Raw genomic sequence first — 18,369 nt, 5'->3', positions numbered from 1 at the left:
GGCTCTATCAGGTTAATAGAACTTTGACTGACTGATTGGTTGATATATGAATTTAAACTCAAGGGGCAACTGTATAAAATGCATGATTTGGATCAAAACATATTGATTCTGTTCTATGCTACGCATTGTTCTTATCTAGGTAAAGAAAAACCAAAATTCTTCCACTACAGCAAGAGACGTTCTTATCGGGCCGGTAATATTTTCTGCCTCAAGTTTGGCGCCCTTCTCGAGCAGAAGCTTGACGACTGGGTCGAGCCCCTCTCGTGTAGTCTATGGTAGCGGTGTGTGGCCGTTATTATCTGTCGACTCGAAGTCGGCGCCCTTCTCGAGCAGAAGCCTGACGGTTGCATCATGACCATTTTTCGCAGCCCAAGATAGCGGCGTCTGGCCAAAAAATCTATCTGTCAACTCAAATTCGGCGCCCTTCTCGAGCAGAAGCGTGACGATTGTCTTATGCCCCTCTCGTGCAGCTATAGATAGCGGCGTGTAGCCACTATTATGTGTTGACTCGATGTCGGCGCCTTTCTCAAGCAGAAGCCTGACGATTGTCTCGTGCCCCCTTTGCGCAGCCCATGTCAGTGGCGTATGGCCAGATAATTTATCTGCTAACTTGAATTCCGCACCTTTCTCAAGTAGAAGCTTAACGATTGTCTCGTACCCCCTTTGTGCAGCCCATGATAGTGGTGTGTGGCCAAATACTTTATCAGTTAACTCAAAGTTGGCGCCCTTCTCGAGTAGAAGCCTGGCGATTGTCTCGTGCCCCCCTCGTGCAGCCATAGATAGCGGCGTATAGTACCTATTCTCCGCTAACTCGAAGTCGGCACCCTTCTCGAGCAGAAGCGTGACGATTATCTCGTGCCCCTCTCGTGCAGCTATAGATAGCGGCGTACAGCCCCAATTATGTGTTGAATCGATGTCGGCGCCCTTCTCGAGCAGAAGCGTGACAATTGTCTCATATCCATTTTCTACAGCCCATGATAGCGGCGTGTGATTATCGTTATCCCTCGACTCGAAGTTGGCGCCCTTCTCGAGCAAAAGCCTGACAATTACCTCGTGCCCCCTTTTTGCAGCCCATGATAGCGGCGTATAGCTTTTGTTATCTGTTAACTCGAAGTTGGCGCCCTTCTCGAGCAGAAGCCTGACAATTACCTCGTGCCCCCTTTTTGCAGCCCATGATAGCGGCGTATAGCTTTTGTTATCTGTTAACTCGAAGTTGGCGCCCTTCTCGAGCAGAAGCCTGACAATTGCCTCGTGCCCCCTTTTTGCAGCCCATGATAGCGGCGTATAGCTTTTGTTATCTGTTGACTCGAAGTCGGCGCCCTTCTCGAGCAGAAGCCTGACAATTGTCTCATATTCATTTTTTACAGCCCATGATAGTAACGTCTGGCCCAATTTCTTATTTGTCAACCCGTCGAAGTTGGTGCCTTTCCCAAGCAGAAGCTCAACAACTCTCTCGTGTCCGTTTCTTGCAGCCCATGTTAGTGCCGACTCGCCAGATGTCCTATTGTTTGACTTTAAGTCGGTGCCCTCGAGTAGTACTATGACGACTGACTCGAGCCCGAAGTAAGACGATATCGCCAGACTGGTAAATTTCTCGGGAGGAGCATTATGTTTGCTCTTCCAGTAAAGTGTGAACCATGCTGACCAGCTTTTGGAATCTGGGCTACATAACCTCAGAGCGATTGGGACTAGATGAGTCCCAACTGCAATGCAAGCCTTGTGATAGTGTATACCCCAATTCAGAGCCGAGTAATTCAAAAAGGGTAAAATTTCAAGTTTCTGATGACTTTCGTGTCGCGAATGCGTCAAATTAGTGTGATTATTGATAAAGTCAAGATATATCACACAGACTTCTGCAAGAATATTGTGAGCGCTCTGGCTGATAATGGAGTGTTGCCAACTTGGCTCTGATGTAACAGCTGTTGCTGATGTTGCTTTTGCAAGTAGAAACTCTCGAGCAGTCTGATGAAGGAAAAACACTTTATCGTGATGAATTGAAATGAATAATCCACACAACGCTCTGAGACGGGACCCGAATTCCCGATCCTTTTCTAAATCGAGGTCTTCAATACACTTTGATGTGCTGTTAACATTCAAAGCAATGTTCATTTCAGAGAGTGTTAGAGGTCGACTCGCTGCCAAGATAATACTTAGGGCCTTCCGAACCTCGGGGTCGTTCTTCGAGTTTTTGAGAATCCGCTCGTATGCTTCATATATGGTTTTCGGTAGGTATTCCATCGTTGAATCGACACCTTTAGGTGTCTTTTTGAAGCTTATTGTGTTCAAGAGTTCGAACACAAGATGAACCCAGAGGTAGGTACGGTGTGAAATCTTGAGTAATCTTGTTGATAGGTGATTTTTGACCAAACCTGAAAGCTGTTTCTCTTTCGCTAACTGCTCGACCCGGTACCGGATGACATGATTGACTTCTTGGCTGATGGTCTCTGACTCTTCTTCTCCTGGTATGTGTACACATGGGAACGATTCCAGCAGCGCCACAAACTTGCACACTATTTGTTCATATGGACGGCTCGTCAAAAGATATTTGAAATTTCTTTGGAGTGGTTGCCCGCTGCGGAGTTGACTCTGGAGTGGGTGCTCGCTGCGGAATTGACTCTCAATATTCTGTATTAGGTCCTCGAACTCTGATTCCGCACACTCATCTAGGGCATCTAGGATGATGATTATTGGCCCCGCCTGGGGGTCACACACGGCCTTAGCTAGAATGGACCAGAGCGACTTTGTCGAGTTGATCAGACCGCGCCCATCTTTGGTGAATTCCTTCATAGCATGTTCTATAAGAAATGACTTCTGGGAGAATAGCTGATGAAGCAAAGCACAGAGAGCTTGGCGAACTGTGTTCTGGTCCTGATCTTTAAAGAAGAAGTAGCACATGGTTGCAGAGCGTGGTAGCCCATCATCAATGAGGTATTTTGCCAAGACGGATTTTCCACAGCCTGGATCCGCCGAGACTAGTAACGGCCCAGAGTCTTGTCGTAGCCACTGCCGGAAATTATCATGGCTTAGGAACCATTCACATGTACCCTGAACTCGTGATTCCACACGATTTTTGTACCATTCATATGTGGAGTCATGGGTGCTAGAGGTGAGACGAAACAACTGAAGACAGTCTTCTTCTTTGTCTGACAACTTCTGCTTCGCTGCGTTTTCTTGTATCTTAAGCTGCTTCTGTGCAATTTTTGTAACCTCTTGAAGGCCTACTAAAATTTCATAAATCAATATTTGTTTTTGGGGCGTGAAGAATCCGCTAGACTAACCAGATAGAATGTCACCGATTTTCTTCTCGCTCTCGATCCTGTTCGGTGGAATTCTGCTTAAAAGGTCTTTTGCATATGCAGCAGCCACCATCGATGCATACCCCTGCCACTCTTTATTCTTATGCGAGTCTGAGTAGTCACAGATACCCCTGATGACTAGACATGGGAAATGGTTCATCAGTCCTGCAGCCTCCATCTCGAAACAGATAACGTCTTTTTCCGCCGCAAGGCTATCCCTCATCAATGCATCCCTCATCAATTGATTAGCAGAAGCAATCAGGCCATAGTGAATAGCTGGATTGTCCTCGTATTCGGTCCGCTCATTTCGTGGTACCAGATTTGAAGAGTCCTCCGCACAGTAAGCAGCACAGCCTCTTGAATCATGGACAACAAGGGCTTTAAAGAGTCTATCAGTGCCTGATTGCGGCCGCTCATACCCTCGACGTAGTCGCGCATTCTTGTCAAGAATGCGATTGACGGCCTCCTCGAGCTGATGACCCTTCCTACTGTACTGCGCCTGTATACCCGTCATTGCAGTACGTAGTGACGTTGGGGGCTGATTCAAGAATCGCGTGTGCTGAAATCCCTGGCCCTGTGTCGACTTCCCGAAGTCATACTGGAACACACCACCCTCACCATCGCGACGCGCACTGACAACAACATCACCCAGACGTACATCGTGCTTCGTGCTCGGTACACCGCCGCCGATGCCGACCATAAGACCTATTCTGACGTTGGGGAAGCTGTTCAGCATGTTTGTTGCTACGGTGGCTGCGGTATCTGTTCCATATTCACGGTCCGGCAAGACGGCAATGACGACGTTGTGTTCTCCCATTTTGCCTAGCGTGTAGTCGTTCGAATCGTTTGGCGACACAAAAGTCGGTCCTTCATGTTCTTCATCAAGAAACTCTTGCGCAGCAACATATTCGGTGGCTAAAGCGCAAATCCAGCCCACAACGTAGTTCGCAGGGTCTGACAAGCCAACTGCTCGAGAGGAAACGACCGAGCAAGACATTGATATTGCCGGGTTTAAAGCCGATTCTCTATCTTAGTCTGCTCTGCTGAGGTTGAGATGCCTAAAAGTGGTAGAGCTGGCAAGCGAGAATTATCCCTTTAGTCTCGTCGAGAGTCATTCAACGAGGGGCTATGTGCAGTTGCCTCAGACTAGCTGTTTCTGTCAATGCGAATACCGCGGTGGACCGGAGATACAATTATCCTTCGTTTTTATTACTTATGCAATCTAGAATCCCCCTGTGAATTGGCAGAATCAGGGGTAATACAGAAACAGAGCTTTTGATATCGTTGATTGGTTGCATATAAAACATTCCGACAGTTTCAGAGGGAGGTCGCAGCCCAATTATGTTCTACTCGCTCAGCTGAGAGGGTCAGTGCGGCGGACGCGCCGGCGCCCGAAGGATTCACACCCAAGTCTATTGCTAACTCGATCTTCCCTCACCCGGTCTAGCCTGGTGGGGAAGTAGCTGACCGCAACTTTTCTGTCGCGCGACCTAGGTGTGTGCGTGGCGAGAAAATGAGAACCTGGGTGAGAATCACTCTCGGTCGCGCGATTGCTGTACGGGTTACTACAGCCGGACGACAGGATGAGAAGTGATTGGCTCGTAGCATCTCTGTCAAGCTCTCTGTCTACAGAGACTATATTCGTATAGCCTAGTATGCTGAGGGACCAATGAGGTCAAGCGGAATTAAAATGATGCGGATTGGAATAATTGATTGATTAAGGAAACTTTCGAATATAAGCGGTCAGGCTGATCAGGCGTATGGAAACTCTGATTTGTCTAATCTATCATTCTGCCAATTTATAACGTGGTCGGTAAGCGAGTGGGCCACCCCACCACTTCTTCTACACTTCTATGCCTATTATTCAACCATGACGCCTCTATATTGATTAATCTCTAGCTTTACATACATTCCTCTTATGTCCGATCTGCCTGTAGTTGTACATCGGGATGGACGCCGCGTCTTCGGTGCTTCTGTGTCCCGCGGTAGTAAGCTTGGTTGAGCTAGTATTACCTGCGAGGGCTCCTCGTGAGTTTCCTCGGGCTGTAGTGCCTCTCGTACGGATAGACCGTCATCGCAGGCTATCAATCTAGTCATACGAGCACGCTTTTGCCTTTGCGTAGCGTTCGCAGCGCGTAGCTGCTTATTTTCTTGCTCGAGAAGTATACCGTTCTGCATTGCGATCTGACAGCCTTTAATAAGCTGGTTTAACGCGGGTTGCGAAGGCGATGGCGGACTTTTTGAGCGTTGCTTTAAGAAAGCTTGAATTGATGATGCTTGCTTCAAAAGCTCATCGACATTCGCGGGCATATATGGGTAAAAAGCGCACGATTGACTACCGCGGCTTACGGGAGGCGTTGGCGTCCGAAGCTGAATATTTAGCTTTAATAGTACTTGTTGAGGATCAATCGGTATTAATCCTGTTGCTCGGAAGCTATTTTGTATCGTACCTAGCTTATATGCGTCGACGCGAGCTTGTGGATATGTGAATAGGAAATCAAGCTTATGTGCGGCCAACTCCCCGAGACTAAACTCTATATGGACATCACCCATGTACAGTGGCGCCGCAAAAGTCTGTGACCCCCTGGCTGACCGCTCTTTTCTGCCAGAGACTGTGCCGCACAAAAACCTCCAAAAATCCTACTCAATAGCTAAAATGAAGGACTAGACACTGGCAAAGCTCTTGTGCGAGGTTTAGGATAGTTGATGATCAAGATATAAAACACAATGCGATACATGACTACGCGTTTAGGTGGTTGGGTAGGCTATGATAGGAAGGCGGTACCGCTGGCGGTCAAGCAGGGGGTCACAGACCTTTGCGGCGCCACTGTACCTTGCCTGGTGTGATCAATTTTCAGTGTTACCTTGCACTAGTCTGGTGGGACTTAAAACTCAAAAGAAAGAGGCACCCGTTGGATATCCGAATAAGGGAGATTGAAGCTGTCTGATTTTCTCATGTTTCGAGTGCGAAATACCAAGAGTTATTAAACTTTTCTATTTAGTTGTTTGCAAGACCGCCATTTTTGAAGACATCGGTGCCGGCAAAGCATTTGCCAATAGATAGATCGCTACTGTCCATGAGAGTAAAGTGATAATGTATTTTATCGCTTCAAGTCACATGTTGCATTTTACCTCTACCTAATACCCCTTTTATCGGAAGTTCTCCATGCTTGTCTAGTTCAACCGGTTCTGTAGGGGTCCAGTGCTACCCTGCGCTACCCTAGTAGAACTAGATCTCGAGAGTTCAAAGACACTAATAAGTGGGGATATGAGCTATAGACTGTTGAAATGCTCAATTCTCCTCCTAATCATGCATGAGACTCCGAGATAGCTTGAGCAGTTATGTCTATACATTGGCTATGGTACCGCTGTTTTTGCTATTATGGGTGACCGGAATATAGGTCACTATGTGCATGAGGGGCGTGAGCATTTTGATGTCCATTCTTTACTCTTCATCTCACCTATGTTCGGTCTCTTTAATGAAAGAGGGTTTTTCGAACGGCTCTTCTAGTCGCCGGATTTCCGGACCCTAGGCCCCACACCAATTTGACCAACCCAACTGGCTTGCCGATTTAGCGCATGCGTCGCGCAACAAGACCAAAGTACAATCTCCAAATTTTTCGTGGATAGAAGCTATGTCCAATTGCAGGTTGAGAATATCTGTCCAAGCAAAGCCTCATTAGGCTCGTACCTCTACATAGTGTAGTGGTGGAACGCATGACATAATGAATACAGTTGCGGCCTGAGGTGTCACGAATACCTTAGGTGTAAGCAGCAGCTTCTACATGAGGAGAGAGAGAGAAGAGGCATCTACCCAATTCATTCCAGTTGTCACTACATTCTTTCGTTCAACATGCTATATTAAGTACACTCCATACGGGCTCAGTCGGGAAAAACCGTACGGCCTCATTTAGGATTGCTGCGTCCAGGATTGCACGTACGACCTCACGGCCTCACCAAGGACACTTGCGACCTCCCCTAGCACGACCTCTACTACGTGCAGGTTGTGTGTGTGTTGTTCGTTGGTTGCTATTGTCCAGTCTGCATTGCCAGACAGCCATCGAGCCATCCCCTTTTCAATAGATACATTATTAGACCCGATTGGGCTGGAACCACATACTACCAAGGGCCTTTAGCAGCAGCAGAATTCTCGAAAAACTAGACCTTGCCTATAGAGAGGTGACTTTCCAGCCATGGAAAAAAATACCCAACAAAGGACTTCCTGTGGCTATCCATCTCCCCTTACTAGATGCCGATGACTGGTAACTAAGGTCAAAAACCTACTACTTCCGCTTTCCAGATAACAAGTGCAAAAACCTAGAATCCTACCCTCTTGCTTGGCTAATTTTTGACTGTATTCAGAGCGTTGTGGTGGCATGGTTGCTGGTTGAATCGGTAATTTTAAGGAGAGAGACGCGACTTCGGTTAGGTGACCGGGTCGACCTTGTGATTGGCGAGACCGTGAATTACGTTATTGTTCAAGTCGCATTCAGATGATGTGGCCGATGAGCAGAACAGAATAGACGACGAAAGAAGTCCTTATTTCTGGTATGTTAATGCTAACCTTGACTTCCCAAGCGTATCTCTCAATTCTGTTGCTCGGTTTCTTGCATGAGTTGCACAATCTTTCGGGCGTCCGCTCGTGTTCTTTCCATCAGCTCATCTTGCTCACTTATCCATCGCTACCGCGTTTTCCAAAATTTCCATCTTTCCAATGAGAACAATGAGTCTCCGTACCATAGGTTGGAATCCCTCTTTTTTAAATTTTCGAGGAGAGAAAGGTCTCTTTTCCCACAAACCGGAAGATAATGTGTCCGGCAAACTCAAAAAATGGAACCATAGCGTGCACATCAGTCTAAAATACGCCAGTCAATCATCGCAAATTCCATCATGGCCTTTCATTCTCCATTACATTCAGCATTTGCATATAATCAGTAGGGCGACCAGTGTCCCGATAGCGGTGGCCTTGCCACTGCGGCGGAGGTTGTTGGGCATGGGTCCATGGATCCTGCTCGAGGGCGAATACCATCAGTCGCAATGCTACGGTTAACTCCCTGAGATCGGGAGATTCGGGAGGATAAACGGCAAGAAAGTGCGCATAAAAAGCGTTGGCGCTGTGGAAGTCAGTCCACCCGTAATAGGGATTTGGGCCGTATCTCATCTCCCAACAGCCTTGGATGAAAAGAATTAGCATAGTGCCCACATTTCGGGACATGAGATCAGCTGCCTAGGAGGAACTCTATGTAGGGCAGGAGGATGTGCTGGTGGATATCTCCGAAATTTCAAGCCGTTATGCCATGGGAGCAAAGAAACCGACTGCACGGCGTTGGTCTGTTAGGGGCGGGAGAAGAAAATCAAAGTGCCACTCACGGGAATATGTCTCCGACCAAATGTAATCGAATGCCTCCAAGGACCTCCAGGCTTCTAGTCGGTCCTCGAAACCGCCGGTGCGGATCTGCTCCTCGGTTCGTTCCAGCTGAGGCAGCGCGCGGATCGCTTCAATTAACTTGAGACTGGCAGGCTGGTAGCGCGGCATGTCGATAGTAGCATCCCATAATAACCAGGAGACACGTTCGCCTTTGTCCACGACGTTTTTCTGGTGCTTCTCGACCACGCGGCCCTCGTCGACGAGCGACATTAGTTGGCGTGCAGCATCCTCTGCTGCAGTAGCAATGGCTGTGCCGAAGGACTCGGCAAATTCTCGCAGGGTTTGAATTTCGTCCAGAATCGAAGCGTCTTCCTCGTCCGGGTCCGGATGGGAGAAGCGTTCCCATTCAGTGTAGTCGTCTCTCATTGATGGCTACGTTGGATACCGGTCATGAACAGGTGTTGCAAATGAGTAACTGTATGGCAATCTACTGCAGGTGCTTCTGCTGGAAAACCTAGCTTCCACCAAGTGTGTAACATGGCGTCAAGAAGAGAAAACTGTGGCTGACAGGCTGAGTATTATAATGAGCAGGTTCATGAGTAGTTGAAGTTACAACACGCAAGTAATGCAAGCCACAACTTGCAAGGTCTGGTGCCGAGTAAGCACCCAGTTCGTCGCTTGGACATAGGAGTGGCATAGGCATGTGTCTCTGGCTTCTGGATGATTTCCATCTTATTCTGAGGCGCCATAATTGTAGTAATTGCGTAGAGATCGTTGCCAACATTATCTGTCGCCTCAAAATACTGTGAAAGCTTCTTGCTTGTATGCTTAAGTGCTCTGAGCATGAACATTTTCTTCTTTCGCATTAGCTGTTTCGTTGACTTCTCCAGATGAGCAAAGAGAGCGTAGTAGATGTCAAAGACGGTATGGATAGTGATATCTCTACTCTTTGAGACCTCATTGGTAAAGCTAAACAATGGCTGGGTGATTGAAAGAAGATAGTCAACCATTTCTTTTCGCTTAGTTGAACATCCATCTGGTTAAATACTTGGCAAAAATCATCAAACGTTGACAGCGACCGCTTCGCTCGCCGGAGCATCAGATAGGTAGAATTTTACCTGGTCATGACATCTTGCATCGGTACAAGCTTTAGCTCTTTACTCTGAAGCTCCAAGAAATGCTCTCGGCGCTGGGGACTCTTGGTGATATAGACAGCAAGCTTTTGGATCTAATAGATTGAAGACTGTCAGTAGGGTAGTAGAAAGATAAGTAAGAGATAATATTGCCTTATTCAACGTGTAGATGACCTCTTGAATCTCTCGACGAGAGGATACCGTTCCTCTTGTAAAATCCATCTCTTCTCTCTCATTCTTCGGATTAGCTTCCGTCTGACCACGAAGCTCTTTCAGACTAAGCTGAATGACATGTGCAGTACATAGCATGCGGATAATAGGTATATTGCTTCGTAGCTTAAGCGCCTGTGCAGACCTCTTAAGACTCTCTACTAGCGTTGAGTTATTAGACGTATTATCATTAGTAACGGTCAATACCCGATCCTCAATCTTATGCTTCTGTAAAAGTGGAAATAGAATTACGCCAAGATTAAGACCAGTATGCGACCAATGAACAGCTTCAAAGCCAAGTAGTATGTCGCGGTAGTTCCATTCTTGATCGATGAAATACCCAGTAACTGCCATCAAGGCCTGGCGAACGGGTGAGGAGGTCCAGCAATCCAATGTAATAGAAAGCTTTCCATTCTTAGGTAGCGTCTAAAGGAGACGATGTTGCTGTTCCTTAACAATTACCTGTAGCCGGCGACGGATACTATTCGATGTTGGTATTTCTGGCATGCTTGGGGCAAGACAGATTGTTTCAACTAGAGCGCGAAACTGGGGATATTCAACAAGCTGGAATGGTAGTTGTAAGCATGAGAGGAATATCAGAATCCTCTTAATCCAGACGTCGTTGGTAAAAGCTGTCGTTTGCGGTGCGAGATGTGCCTGATGTAAACTGATATTAGTATAAGTGTAACAGCTAGATAGAATTTGTCAAGTTGCCCCTTTTTGGATAAGTTGTCGAATATCCTTTGACTATGGTGTCATCTTCCGATAGTCAAAACTTCCAGGCGTTTCAGTCACGGGGTGACGAGGTGACCAACTTTACTCGTCACCTCGAGTAATTTACTAGTAATTCATAGCTTTTTCTATGATTAACCACCGACGTAGTTTTCAAAGAGACTTGCCCCACAGTGGGGCGCGCCAGACTGATTTTCTCAGTATAATACTCTTCGTCAGACCCGACAGCTTGCTGCGTGGCAGGGGCGAGGTTCTGTTTGATAGGGGAGGAAAAGATTTATATCGCGTTGGGATTCTTTTTCTTTAGAACAAGGCGTACCGTACCATTCATCTGTTTCCAGGCTATGAATGCCGTAACCCATCTTCCTCTGGGCGACAGCCATATATAGACATCTGCATAGGACGGCTTCGAGACTAGAATCCGTCATAAATTATCTATAGAGACAGAAACTGTTGATGTGGAGCACGGCAGGAAAAATTGCTTTTTAAAGAGGGGAATGGGATGATGCTGCAAAGATCTGGACTCAAGTGATAGATGCTCGCAAAAAACAAGCAGCCATCCCGACAGATTGACTAGCATGACCTACTTGGATAGGAATCTATGGAACTACGCAGTAGCTGTTCTTACTGAAGGGATTTAATCCTGACCCAATACCTTTCGGAACCATACTTTGCACGTAACGCTTCTCCAGAACTAAAGATTTTTATTATACAGCGATTTAGTATGTGTGCGTACTCCTAGACGCAAACAAACCCCTGAGTCTATTGAGTCCATCGATAATTACCACAAAGTCTAAAAAAAGTATTTATGGGTTCCTGATCCTCCACCACATGTCGTCAGCGCTAATTTTCCATAATCTCATGGGCTCACACATCTCCATAAACTTCACATTCCGTCAGGCTTGACACATTCAAAGGCACAAGGGAATTAGGCAAGATGTAACCATATCAGAGGAATCCTGCAAGCTGGCCGCAGATGTTGACGCTCTCATAGTTGAGCCCGAATCCCTTGACCTCAGGAATGATACGGAAATAGAAGTTGGCAGTGTGATCGGTCTTCACAAGTCCAATGTAATCAGACATCGAGAATCTGTAAGAATCACTCGCCCAATCTTGTGCAATGCGATAGGCCATGCTTTTCTCGTGATCCCGAGTCAGCTTCGAGCGTACACGTGTTGTAGCTGAGATCTTGAATCCGGCACCGTTGAAGCGTCTTTCTAGGGTCGAGCTCTGATCGAGGCCGGAAGGAAGGTGTCCGTAGTCACCAGAAAAGTGCAAGTTCAAGTCGCCGTTATCGAAATAGTTGAATGCAATATCAGAGGTTTTGCCCTGGTCGTCGTATACCACGTTTCGGGCGATAGAACGGTGGACAAGCGTAGGGTCGGAGTCTCGCTTGGAAAGTGTCAGGTTGGAGATATCGATTTGCTCCAATACATCAAACTTCCAACCATCGTTCTGAAGAGCTTGATCCAGGCCCTCCCAAGAAGGGCTCGAAGAGAGGTCGCGCCGCACCGCACCATCAACGAAAGAGGACTGCTCGTTGGTAGTAGAAACGCCAACGGATCCATGCACGTAGGCCAAAGCAACGAAGAGAATGTCGAGAGCGCCTTGCACGTAGCCAACGTACTTGACGCAGTGGGTGGCGCCTTCATTATTGCAGACCTGCTGGGCATAGTTGGTTCCTAGGTGGATAAATGCGACCCTTCATTTGTGTTAGGAACCCGAAAGATATTATCAACAATAGATGAAGACACGAAAAGGGTAAACGGAACAAAGAAATGCTTACACGGCAGAGCTAGTACCAATCCTCACGATTGTGTTGCCGTATTTCCTGCAGTCGATTCGTGCCTCCAGAGGATTCGCGGTATTGAGACTCCGAAGCTCAACCTCATTGGAGCCGTAGCCTATTAACTCGTGGGCACCATGATCCAGGTCAGAAGGAAGCTGGTTCACTGGGACGGCCGAGACCAGTCCAGTAGAAGCGAGGATGAGACAGAATTGATTGATAAACTTCATTGCATAGGAGTGGTTCTCGAATGCTCGTTAAAAGTGTTTGTTGCTGATCTTTCTTGTTCACCTACTGAAGGCCCTCTTTATACGTGTTTTCATTGCCTCAAATTCGACTAGGCCTTCCTCATGCTAAGCTCATTTTAATTGAGGTAATGTCGCAACTTGCTTTCTCTTTTTCTCAGCCCTTGCTGGTAGTATAATCAGGAACCTAGCCCCTAAGGGTATGGGAGCCCAGAACGACCTCAATGTGGTCTCAATGTAGCCCCGTGGTCCCACTACACGCGGAGGTTTTTCCAGATATGGCCTCACTATTGCAGCTAGGCTCCATGCATTGAGGTTCTCACTTGCAAAATAACCGTCTTGAGCCGATTTAACGACAGAGCCATGATACAGAGTGTCAAGCCGCCTCGAAAAACGGCGCTATAGTTCGCCCCATGGTAGTAATCTTCAAGGTCCACTTATTTAGAGTCCATGAGAATCCCTGTGCTGGTCAGACCAACGAAAGTCAGCGTAATTGGCACATTAATCACATTACTGTATCAAAGACTTGATGCCCTTGATACCGTAGACATCCTGACACGACACTATAGCCAGATACGAACAATAGAAGAGGGAGGAAGGCGTGCTATGGTGGCCACGCACGAATCCCTCGGGTGACCAAAAATTGTCTCTGATATCCTACATAACTATTCGCCTCGAGAACAGTGATACACCCCGGGAAAGGATCAATTAGGGCCTTGGCGGAAACTCACGCAAAAGGTGTGACCCTGTGGGTCCCACTTCTCAGACTATCCGTTAGTCATGACAATTGGAACCGATAGATCTGTCTATAGGAAAGGGAATGGTACGCATGTCCAGTAATGCTAGGTAGATGTGTAGGTTCGGCTGACCTGCAACATCCGTACATATGATTTATTTTGTATGACTTTGAAGTTCGTCCTTACGAAGTTGGTGCTGGTGTCCACCACTAAAGGTCTAAATATGCGGGCGGTAGTGGATCTAGGCACATGTCCTCGAAGTGCGTCCAGATGCTAAGATGCGGTCAAAATCCGGTCTGATCCGCACGGACCGCCCCCTCTCACCCGAGGCCCAATAGGCAACAGTATTTTATTTTTGTAGTTCGTACCTTGCGCAGGATAATCGTGCAGTGTTGACGACTGTATTCGAAGCTTAGCTGTCTCACTCTTCTGCCCTTTGCTCCACTAGCGAAGTCTGCTATTCTCTACCTCCTTCGCACCTCCCTTCATTTCATTTGCATTAGGTGTCGGGTTCGTCGTTGATTTCGACCACATTGATCAGTATGGAAAAAGCAACTTTTCAAAGCCATAAATCGACACCTGATCGCGCCCAGCTGGACGATGACGCACCTCCGAACCGCCTTGTTGAGATTGCGGACTTCTTTCCGGACAACCTCGTTGTCAGATATTTTGTAGCACCATTTGCCAGACACTTCTACAAGTAAGAGATGCTTATCGAGTCTTTATGATAGAGCTATCACGCTGATGGAATCAGGACTCTCCTAGCGCTCATGATTTTCATCTATGGCTCGCTTATCACATGCAACCTTTGGAACGACGAAAAAGCTTGTGATCGAAGGTTTAACTCGTTGGTCTTCTTTGTGGGACTTGGATTTGTTGTATTAACCGGCTACACGGCTTACCTTCGAAGGAAGCTCGAGAGGCAGAAGCGATTGGCGCAGGAGTTTTAAGCTTGGTAGAGTCGTGAGGCAGTGGATTCCATCTACCTCAAGTGACGAGAAATCACCGGTTTAATTGTCCCCTCTCCGAAGGAAAGATCAGTGGTCCACTTGATCTTGGTACCCGAATGGGACTTCTCTTCCCTCTCCTTCCAGGTCGAACACGCTGGAAATATACTCCTCATCTTCGGTTCATCCATTCCCACCGGAGGGTTGACCTAGAAGCCTTTTTCTCCTTCGAAGTTATTCTGTCTATTCATACTGGGGACTACCCGTATCAAGCTCCAGGTGGACCGCTTCAATCTTATTAAGATCGCTCTACAGTAGATAGCGGGTGGGTAGTGAATTTTATTACGGAATAACATTAGAGTCACAAATCAAAGGAATCAGGTAGAAGAACGAGTAGGCAGGTTTCCTGTGTGAACAGCAAGTACTAAGCCCATGATGTAACTTCTCTCAAAGAGAGGAAGTCAAGGGGGCCGGGATGGGGGTGGTTGGGGGCGACATCTGCTTTGGGGCGAGGTCTGTTTAGAGCTGCTCTACAGAGTAACTGGGCCGAACTGCATGCATTGCGCAAGGCTATGCATGCGGCAAAGCTGCGGATAAATGCTGTGCTCCCTACTCGTGTACAGCGGGTGGCTGCTATTGAGTATTTAGAGAATGAGCAAAGATGCTGACATATGTTTTCTCACCATGTTCGGACACGAACTCTGGCAGCGAGCTGTTGAAATTGCCTCAAGCCTGTCCTATATTGTACTTGCTTGAAGCTATCTGTGTTTGCCTGGCGTGAACCCTCTTTCTCCGCTTACAATTCAAAAACGGGCACGACATACCACACCTGCCTGCAGAACATAGGTCTTCTCTGAATAGTTAGTAGAGTGAGTTTATCTAATCGATATCACAGGGTTTTTGGCAACATACTATTAGTGCTTTCCAGTGGCCCCTCGGAAATTTCACAGCGAAAAGGCAGAATTCCACTTCCCCGTCGTGAATGTGTAGCTAAACCTTGCAGCCAATTCGTAGAGCCCTGTAAGACCACTTCTCGCATAAAATCCAGCCAACCTTTGGTGGTCTAACGCGCCGTCAATAATTGCGTGCGTCGGGGACACCGGGAAGTCTTCCCGCCTCATGCAAGCCAACCAGATATCTCGCCAAGGATTCTAGTCACACTAGAAACCGTTGTCTTGTATAGTATGGTTGTATTCTATAGAAGATTTATGGGTCCCGACCCAGTATCATAGATACAGGTCGGTTGTATGCGAGTGATAGGAGCCGCCAAGATCCCCGTATTTTAAATAATTAACGAATCATTCTGCTTATACAGATCCTCAAGTGGGGCTTACTCCACCTTTTCATTGGTCCCATTGCCCTGAATCACTCCAATGAAATCGGCTCGATACTTCGCCTCGCTCGCTTCCAGGCTGAACCGTCTCGTAATCCAGGTTCCAAAAAAGCCCTTGGCTTTAACACAGCACCGGCGAGGAAACGTGGGTCTCTCGTTTACTCTCTGCAGCTGCGGTCATACTGAGTGCAATGATGATTAAAGATGCCGGGCATATGGCCATAGTGGCCTTGCACATTCTACTGCTAACCAGCTGTGTCTACGCGCTTGACCTGAATGTTGACAATCAGGGTAAGAGACTGAATCACCTAGATAGATATTATCCTATTGTTTGAAAGGCTGATTTGCTAATTACATTGTTTTTTCAATGAGTAGAATCGATCAAAGATGCCGGGAGCACCGCCACCTACAATATGATGACATGGTACAAAGAAAATGGGACAGACAACCCAGGTTTTATCTCAAGATCCTGGTGGGAAGGTGCTGCATTGTTTCTGGCATGTCTCAATTATTGGCATGCTACTAACGACACAACCTATAATGAAGATGTCAGCGTCGGCTTGCAACATCAGGGGGGTTCGGGCGGAGACTACATGCCTTCGTGGGCGATAGGCGTAGTAAGTGTCCATCTCAATATATATAGTCACCCTTCTGACCATTCTACAGGGAAATGATGATCAAATGTTCTGGGGCCTCGCGGCGATTACTGCAGCAGAATATAATCTGCCGAATCGTCCAAGTGGTGACACCTGGCTTACCCTTGCTGAAGGTGTTTTCAATAACCAGATAAGCCCAAAGGGAGGCGGCTGGGACACGAGTATTTGCGGGGGTGGCCTTCGCTGGCAGAAAGAAGTGTGGCAAGGTGGTTATACCCTGAAGAACGCGGTATCAAACGGTGGCTTTTTTATGCTTGCAGCGCGTCTCGCTTGGTATACCCAAAAGGAAGAGTACGCAAAGTGGGCTGAGAAAGTTTGGGACTGGTCTACCACTGTGAATTTGGTTGATAAATAAACTTGGGCAGTGGCAGATAGTGTCAGTGCAGGCTCCGGGGGGGCCCGATGGCTGCAGCCTTCCTGACAACATCCGGTGGACCTACAACTATGGGACTTATCTGTCTGGCGCTGCTTATATGTATGCCTATGTAAGTATTCTTCCTTTATCTCCCACCTCTTTAACAACCCAAAACTACACATCCTGTTATGACATGCTAATAACAAACTTCGTTATAGACTAACGATAGTAAATGGCTTAATATCACAAACAACCTGATGGAGTCATTGTTTACTACATTTTTCCTACCTAAATATGGAGGTGTGATCACAGACCCGTGCGAAGCTTCAGGTCAATGCTATAAAGACGCGAATTGGCCACTTTTTAAAGGTCTTACGGTGTCGTGGCTTGCAGATATTGCATTGATCATCCCTTCACTTAAGGAGAAGATCCTACCAAAACTCCAAGTCTCTGCCGAGGGTGCTGCAAAGTCATGCACCGGCAATGGCCAAAACCTCTGTGGTAACCGCTGGTACAGCGGATATGATGGACAAAATTCAATGGAAAATGCAATCAGTGGTAGTCAGATGATGAGTGCTATCATGTTGAAATTTTTCGACTCATCCTCAAAACCAGTCTCGACAGCAACAGGAGGAAACGGCACAAGCAACCCGAACGCTGGTACTAGGCAAAGTTCGGGGCCTGCACAATTGCCTACTGTCACAACGGTAGATAGAGCAGGAGTTGGAATCCTGACAGTGCTTTTCGTGGCTGGTATGGTAGGCGCAGTGATCTTTCTGTATAATGACCCTTGAGCCCTTCTAGAATGAGAGTCCAACTACCGGTCAAGAAGCATGGGCGAGGCTTTCGGCCGATTTATATTTCCCTCCTGCATCACTATGGATCAAATGCCGTTTCGCGTCTTTTTAATCTAAAGGATCCTGAATTTTGCCATTTGTTGTTTGGCTAGACCAGATTGCGAGCAAAACCCATGTGCGAATAGTCCACGCTGTGTCATCACATCCGGTAGAAAACGCCAAAAACAGAGAGGTGAGTCAGATCACTGCCTGCATTCAAACCATCAATAGCCTCTCCCTGAAGTTCGATATGTTCATGCGCCTGTTGACCTGTCATTGCACCCTTATGCCATCTGCCTATTTACTCGAGAGCGCTTATGCTGCCGCTTAGCGTTAGCAACGCGTAGTTCTTTGCTTTCGCCCTGGTATTGCCACCCACTCCCCACAAATTCTCGACAAAAGAGATGGGGTAGAATCTGCTCGTTTGTAAGCGTCCGGACTAGAGGTATTAGAAGACCTTGGCACGGCTCCTCGGCACGACCCGAACCATCGGCCTTAACTTCGGACCCGCACCCCGGACCACGGGTCTAACCTTGCGCCGCGACCCTGCATGTCCGTAAAATTATGTAAAAACTTTTGATGTTTAGTAGTTATAGTTAACAATAGATAGTTACTTCCTGGAGATTATCTAACCATTTGGCGGCAAATCAATTCCCTGATAGAGCCCGAGGCTCTGACTGTAGAATCGTCGATCGCTTTACTCTACACCTATACAAAATTGTCAATTATTTTCGA

General features: G+C 47.2%; 6 protein-coding genes across 6 annotated transcripts; 2 read left to right on the top strand and 4 right to left on the bottom strand.

The window, feature by feature from the left end:
• Positions 1-270: 270 nt before the first annotated feature.
• On the bottom strand, positions 271-4,293 carry N7443_000227 (uncharacterized protein; the record flags this gene model as incomplete). Its single annotated transcript, XM_056880283.1, has 2 exons — positions 271-3,218; positions 3,279-4,293. The coding sequence occupies 2 exons, from the start codon at positions 4,291-4,293 to the stop codon at positions 271-273; spliced, it is 3,963 nt and encodes a 1,320-aa protein (XP_056745521.1).
• Positions 4,294-8,586: 4,293 nt separating this feature from the next.
• N7443_000226 (uncharacterized protein) lies at positions 8,587-9,090 on the bottom strand (the record flags this gene model as incomplete). The annotated part of the gene is made up of 1 exon (XM_056880282.1): positions 8,587-9,090. One exon carries the CDS (start codon positions 9,088-9,090, stop codon positions 8,587-8,589), a length of 504 nt encoding a protein of 167 aa, XP_056745520.1.
• A 167-nt stretch (positions 9,091-9,257) lies between these two features.
• N7443_000225 (uncharacterized protein) lies at positions 9,258-9,674 on the bottom strand (the record flags this gene model as incomplete). Its single annotated transcript, XM_056880281.1, has 1 exon — positions 9,258-9,674. The coding sequence occupies one exon, from the start codon at positions 9,672-9,674 to the stop codon at positions 9,258-9,260; it is 417 nt and encodes a 138-aa protein (XP_056745519.1).
• Positions 9,675-11,687: 2,013 nt separating this feature from the next.
• N7443_000224 (uncharacterized protein) lies at positions 11,688-12,755 on the bottom strand (the record flags this gene model as incomplete). Its single annotated transcript, XM_056880280.1, has 2 exons — positions 11,688-12,441; positions 12,526-12,755. 2 exons carry the CDS (start codon positions 12,753-12,755, stop codon positions 11,688-11,690), a joined length of 984 nt encoding a protein of 327 aa, XP_056745518.1.
• A 1,294-nt stretch (positions 12,756-14,049) lies between these two features.
• On the top strand, positions 14,050-14,457 carry N7443_000223 (uncharacterized protein; the record flags this gene model as incomplete). The annotated part of the gene is made up of 2 exons (XM_056880279.1): positions 14,050-14,207; positions 14,262-14,457. 2 exons carry the CDS (start codon positions 14,050-14,052, stop codon positions 14,455-14,457), a joined length of 354 nt encoding a protein of 117 aa, XP_056745517.1.
• Positions 14,458-15,981: 1,524 nt separating this feature from the next.
• Positions 15,982-17,592, top strand: N7443_000222 (glycoside hydrolase family 76 protein; the record flags this gene model as incomplete). The annotated part of the gene is made up of 5 exons (XM_056880278.1): positions 15,982-16,078; positions 16,163-16,404; positions 16,454-16,777; positions 16,809-16,928; positions 17,017-17,592. 5 exons carry the CDS (start codon positions 15,982-15,984, stop codon positions 17,590-17,592), a joined length of 1,359 nt encoding a protein of 452 aa, XP_056745516.1.
• Positions 17,593-18,369: the final 777 nt, after the last annotated feature.

The sequence above is a fragment of the Penicillium atrosanguineum genome, assembly GCF_028827265.1.
Source record: "Penicillium atrosanguineum strain IBT 20685 chromosome Unknown utg000001l_segment0_segment0, whole genome shotgun sequence".
NCBI lineage: Eukaryota > Fungi > Ascomycota > Eurotiomycetes > Eurotiales > Aspergillaceae > Penicillium > Penicillium atrosanguineum.
The sequence above is the reverse complement of the archived record's forward strand: the minus strand, read 5'-3'. Positions and strand labels throughout refer to the sequence as shown.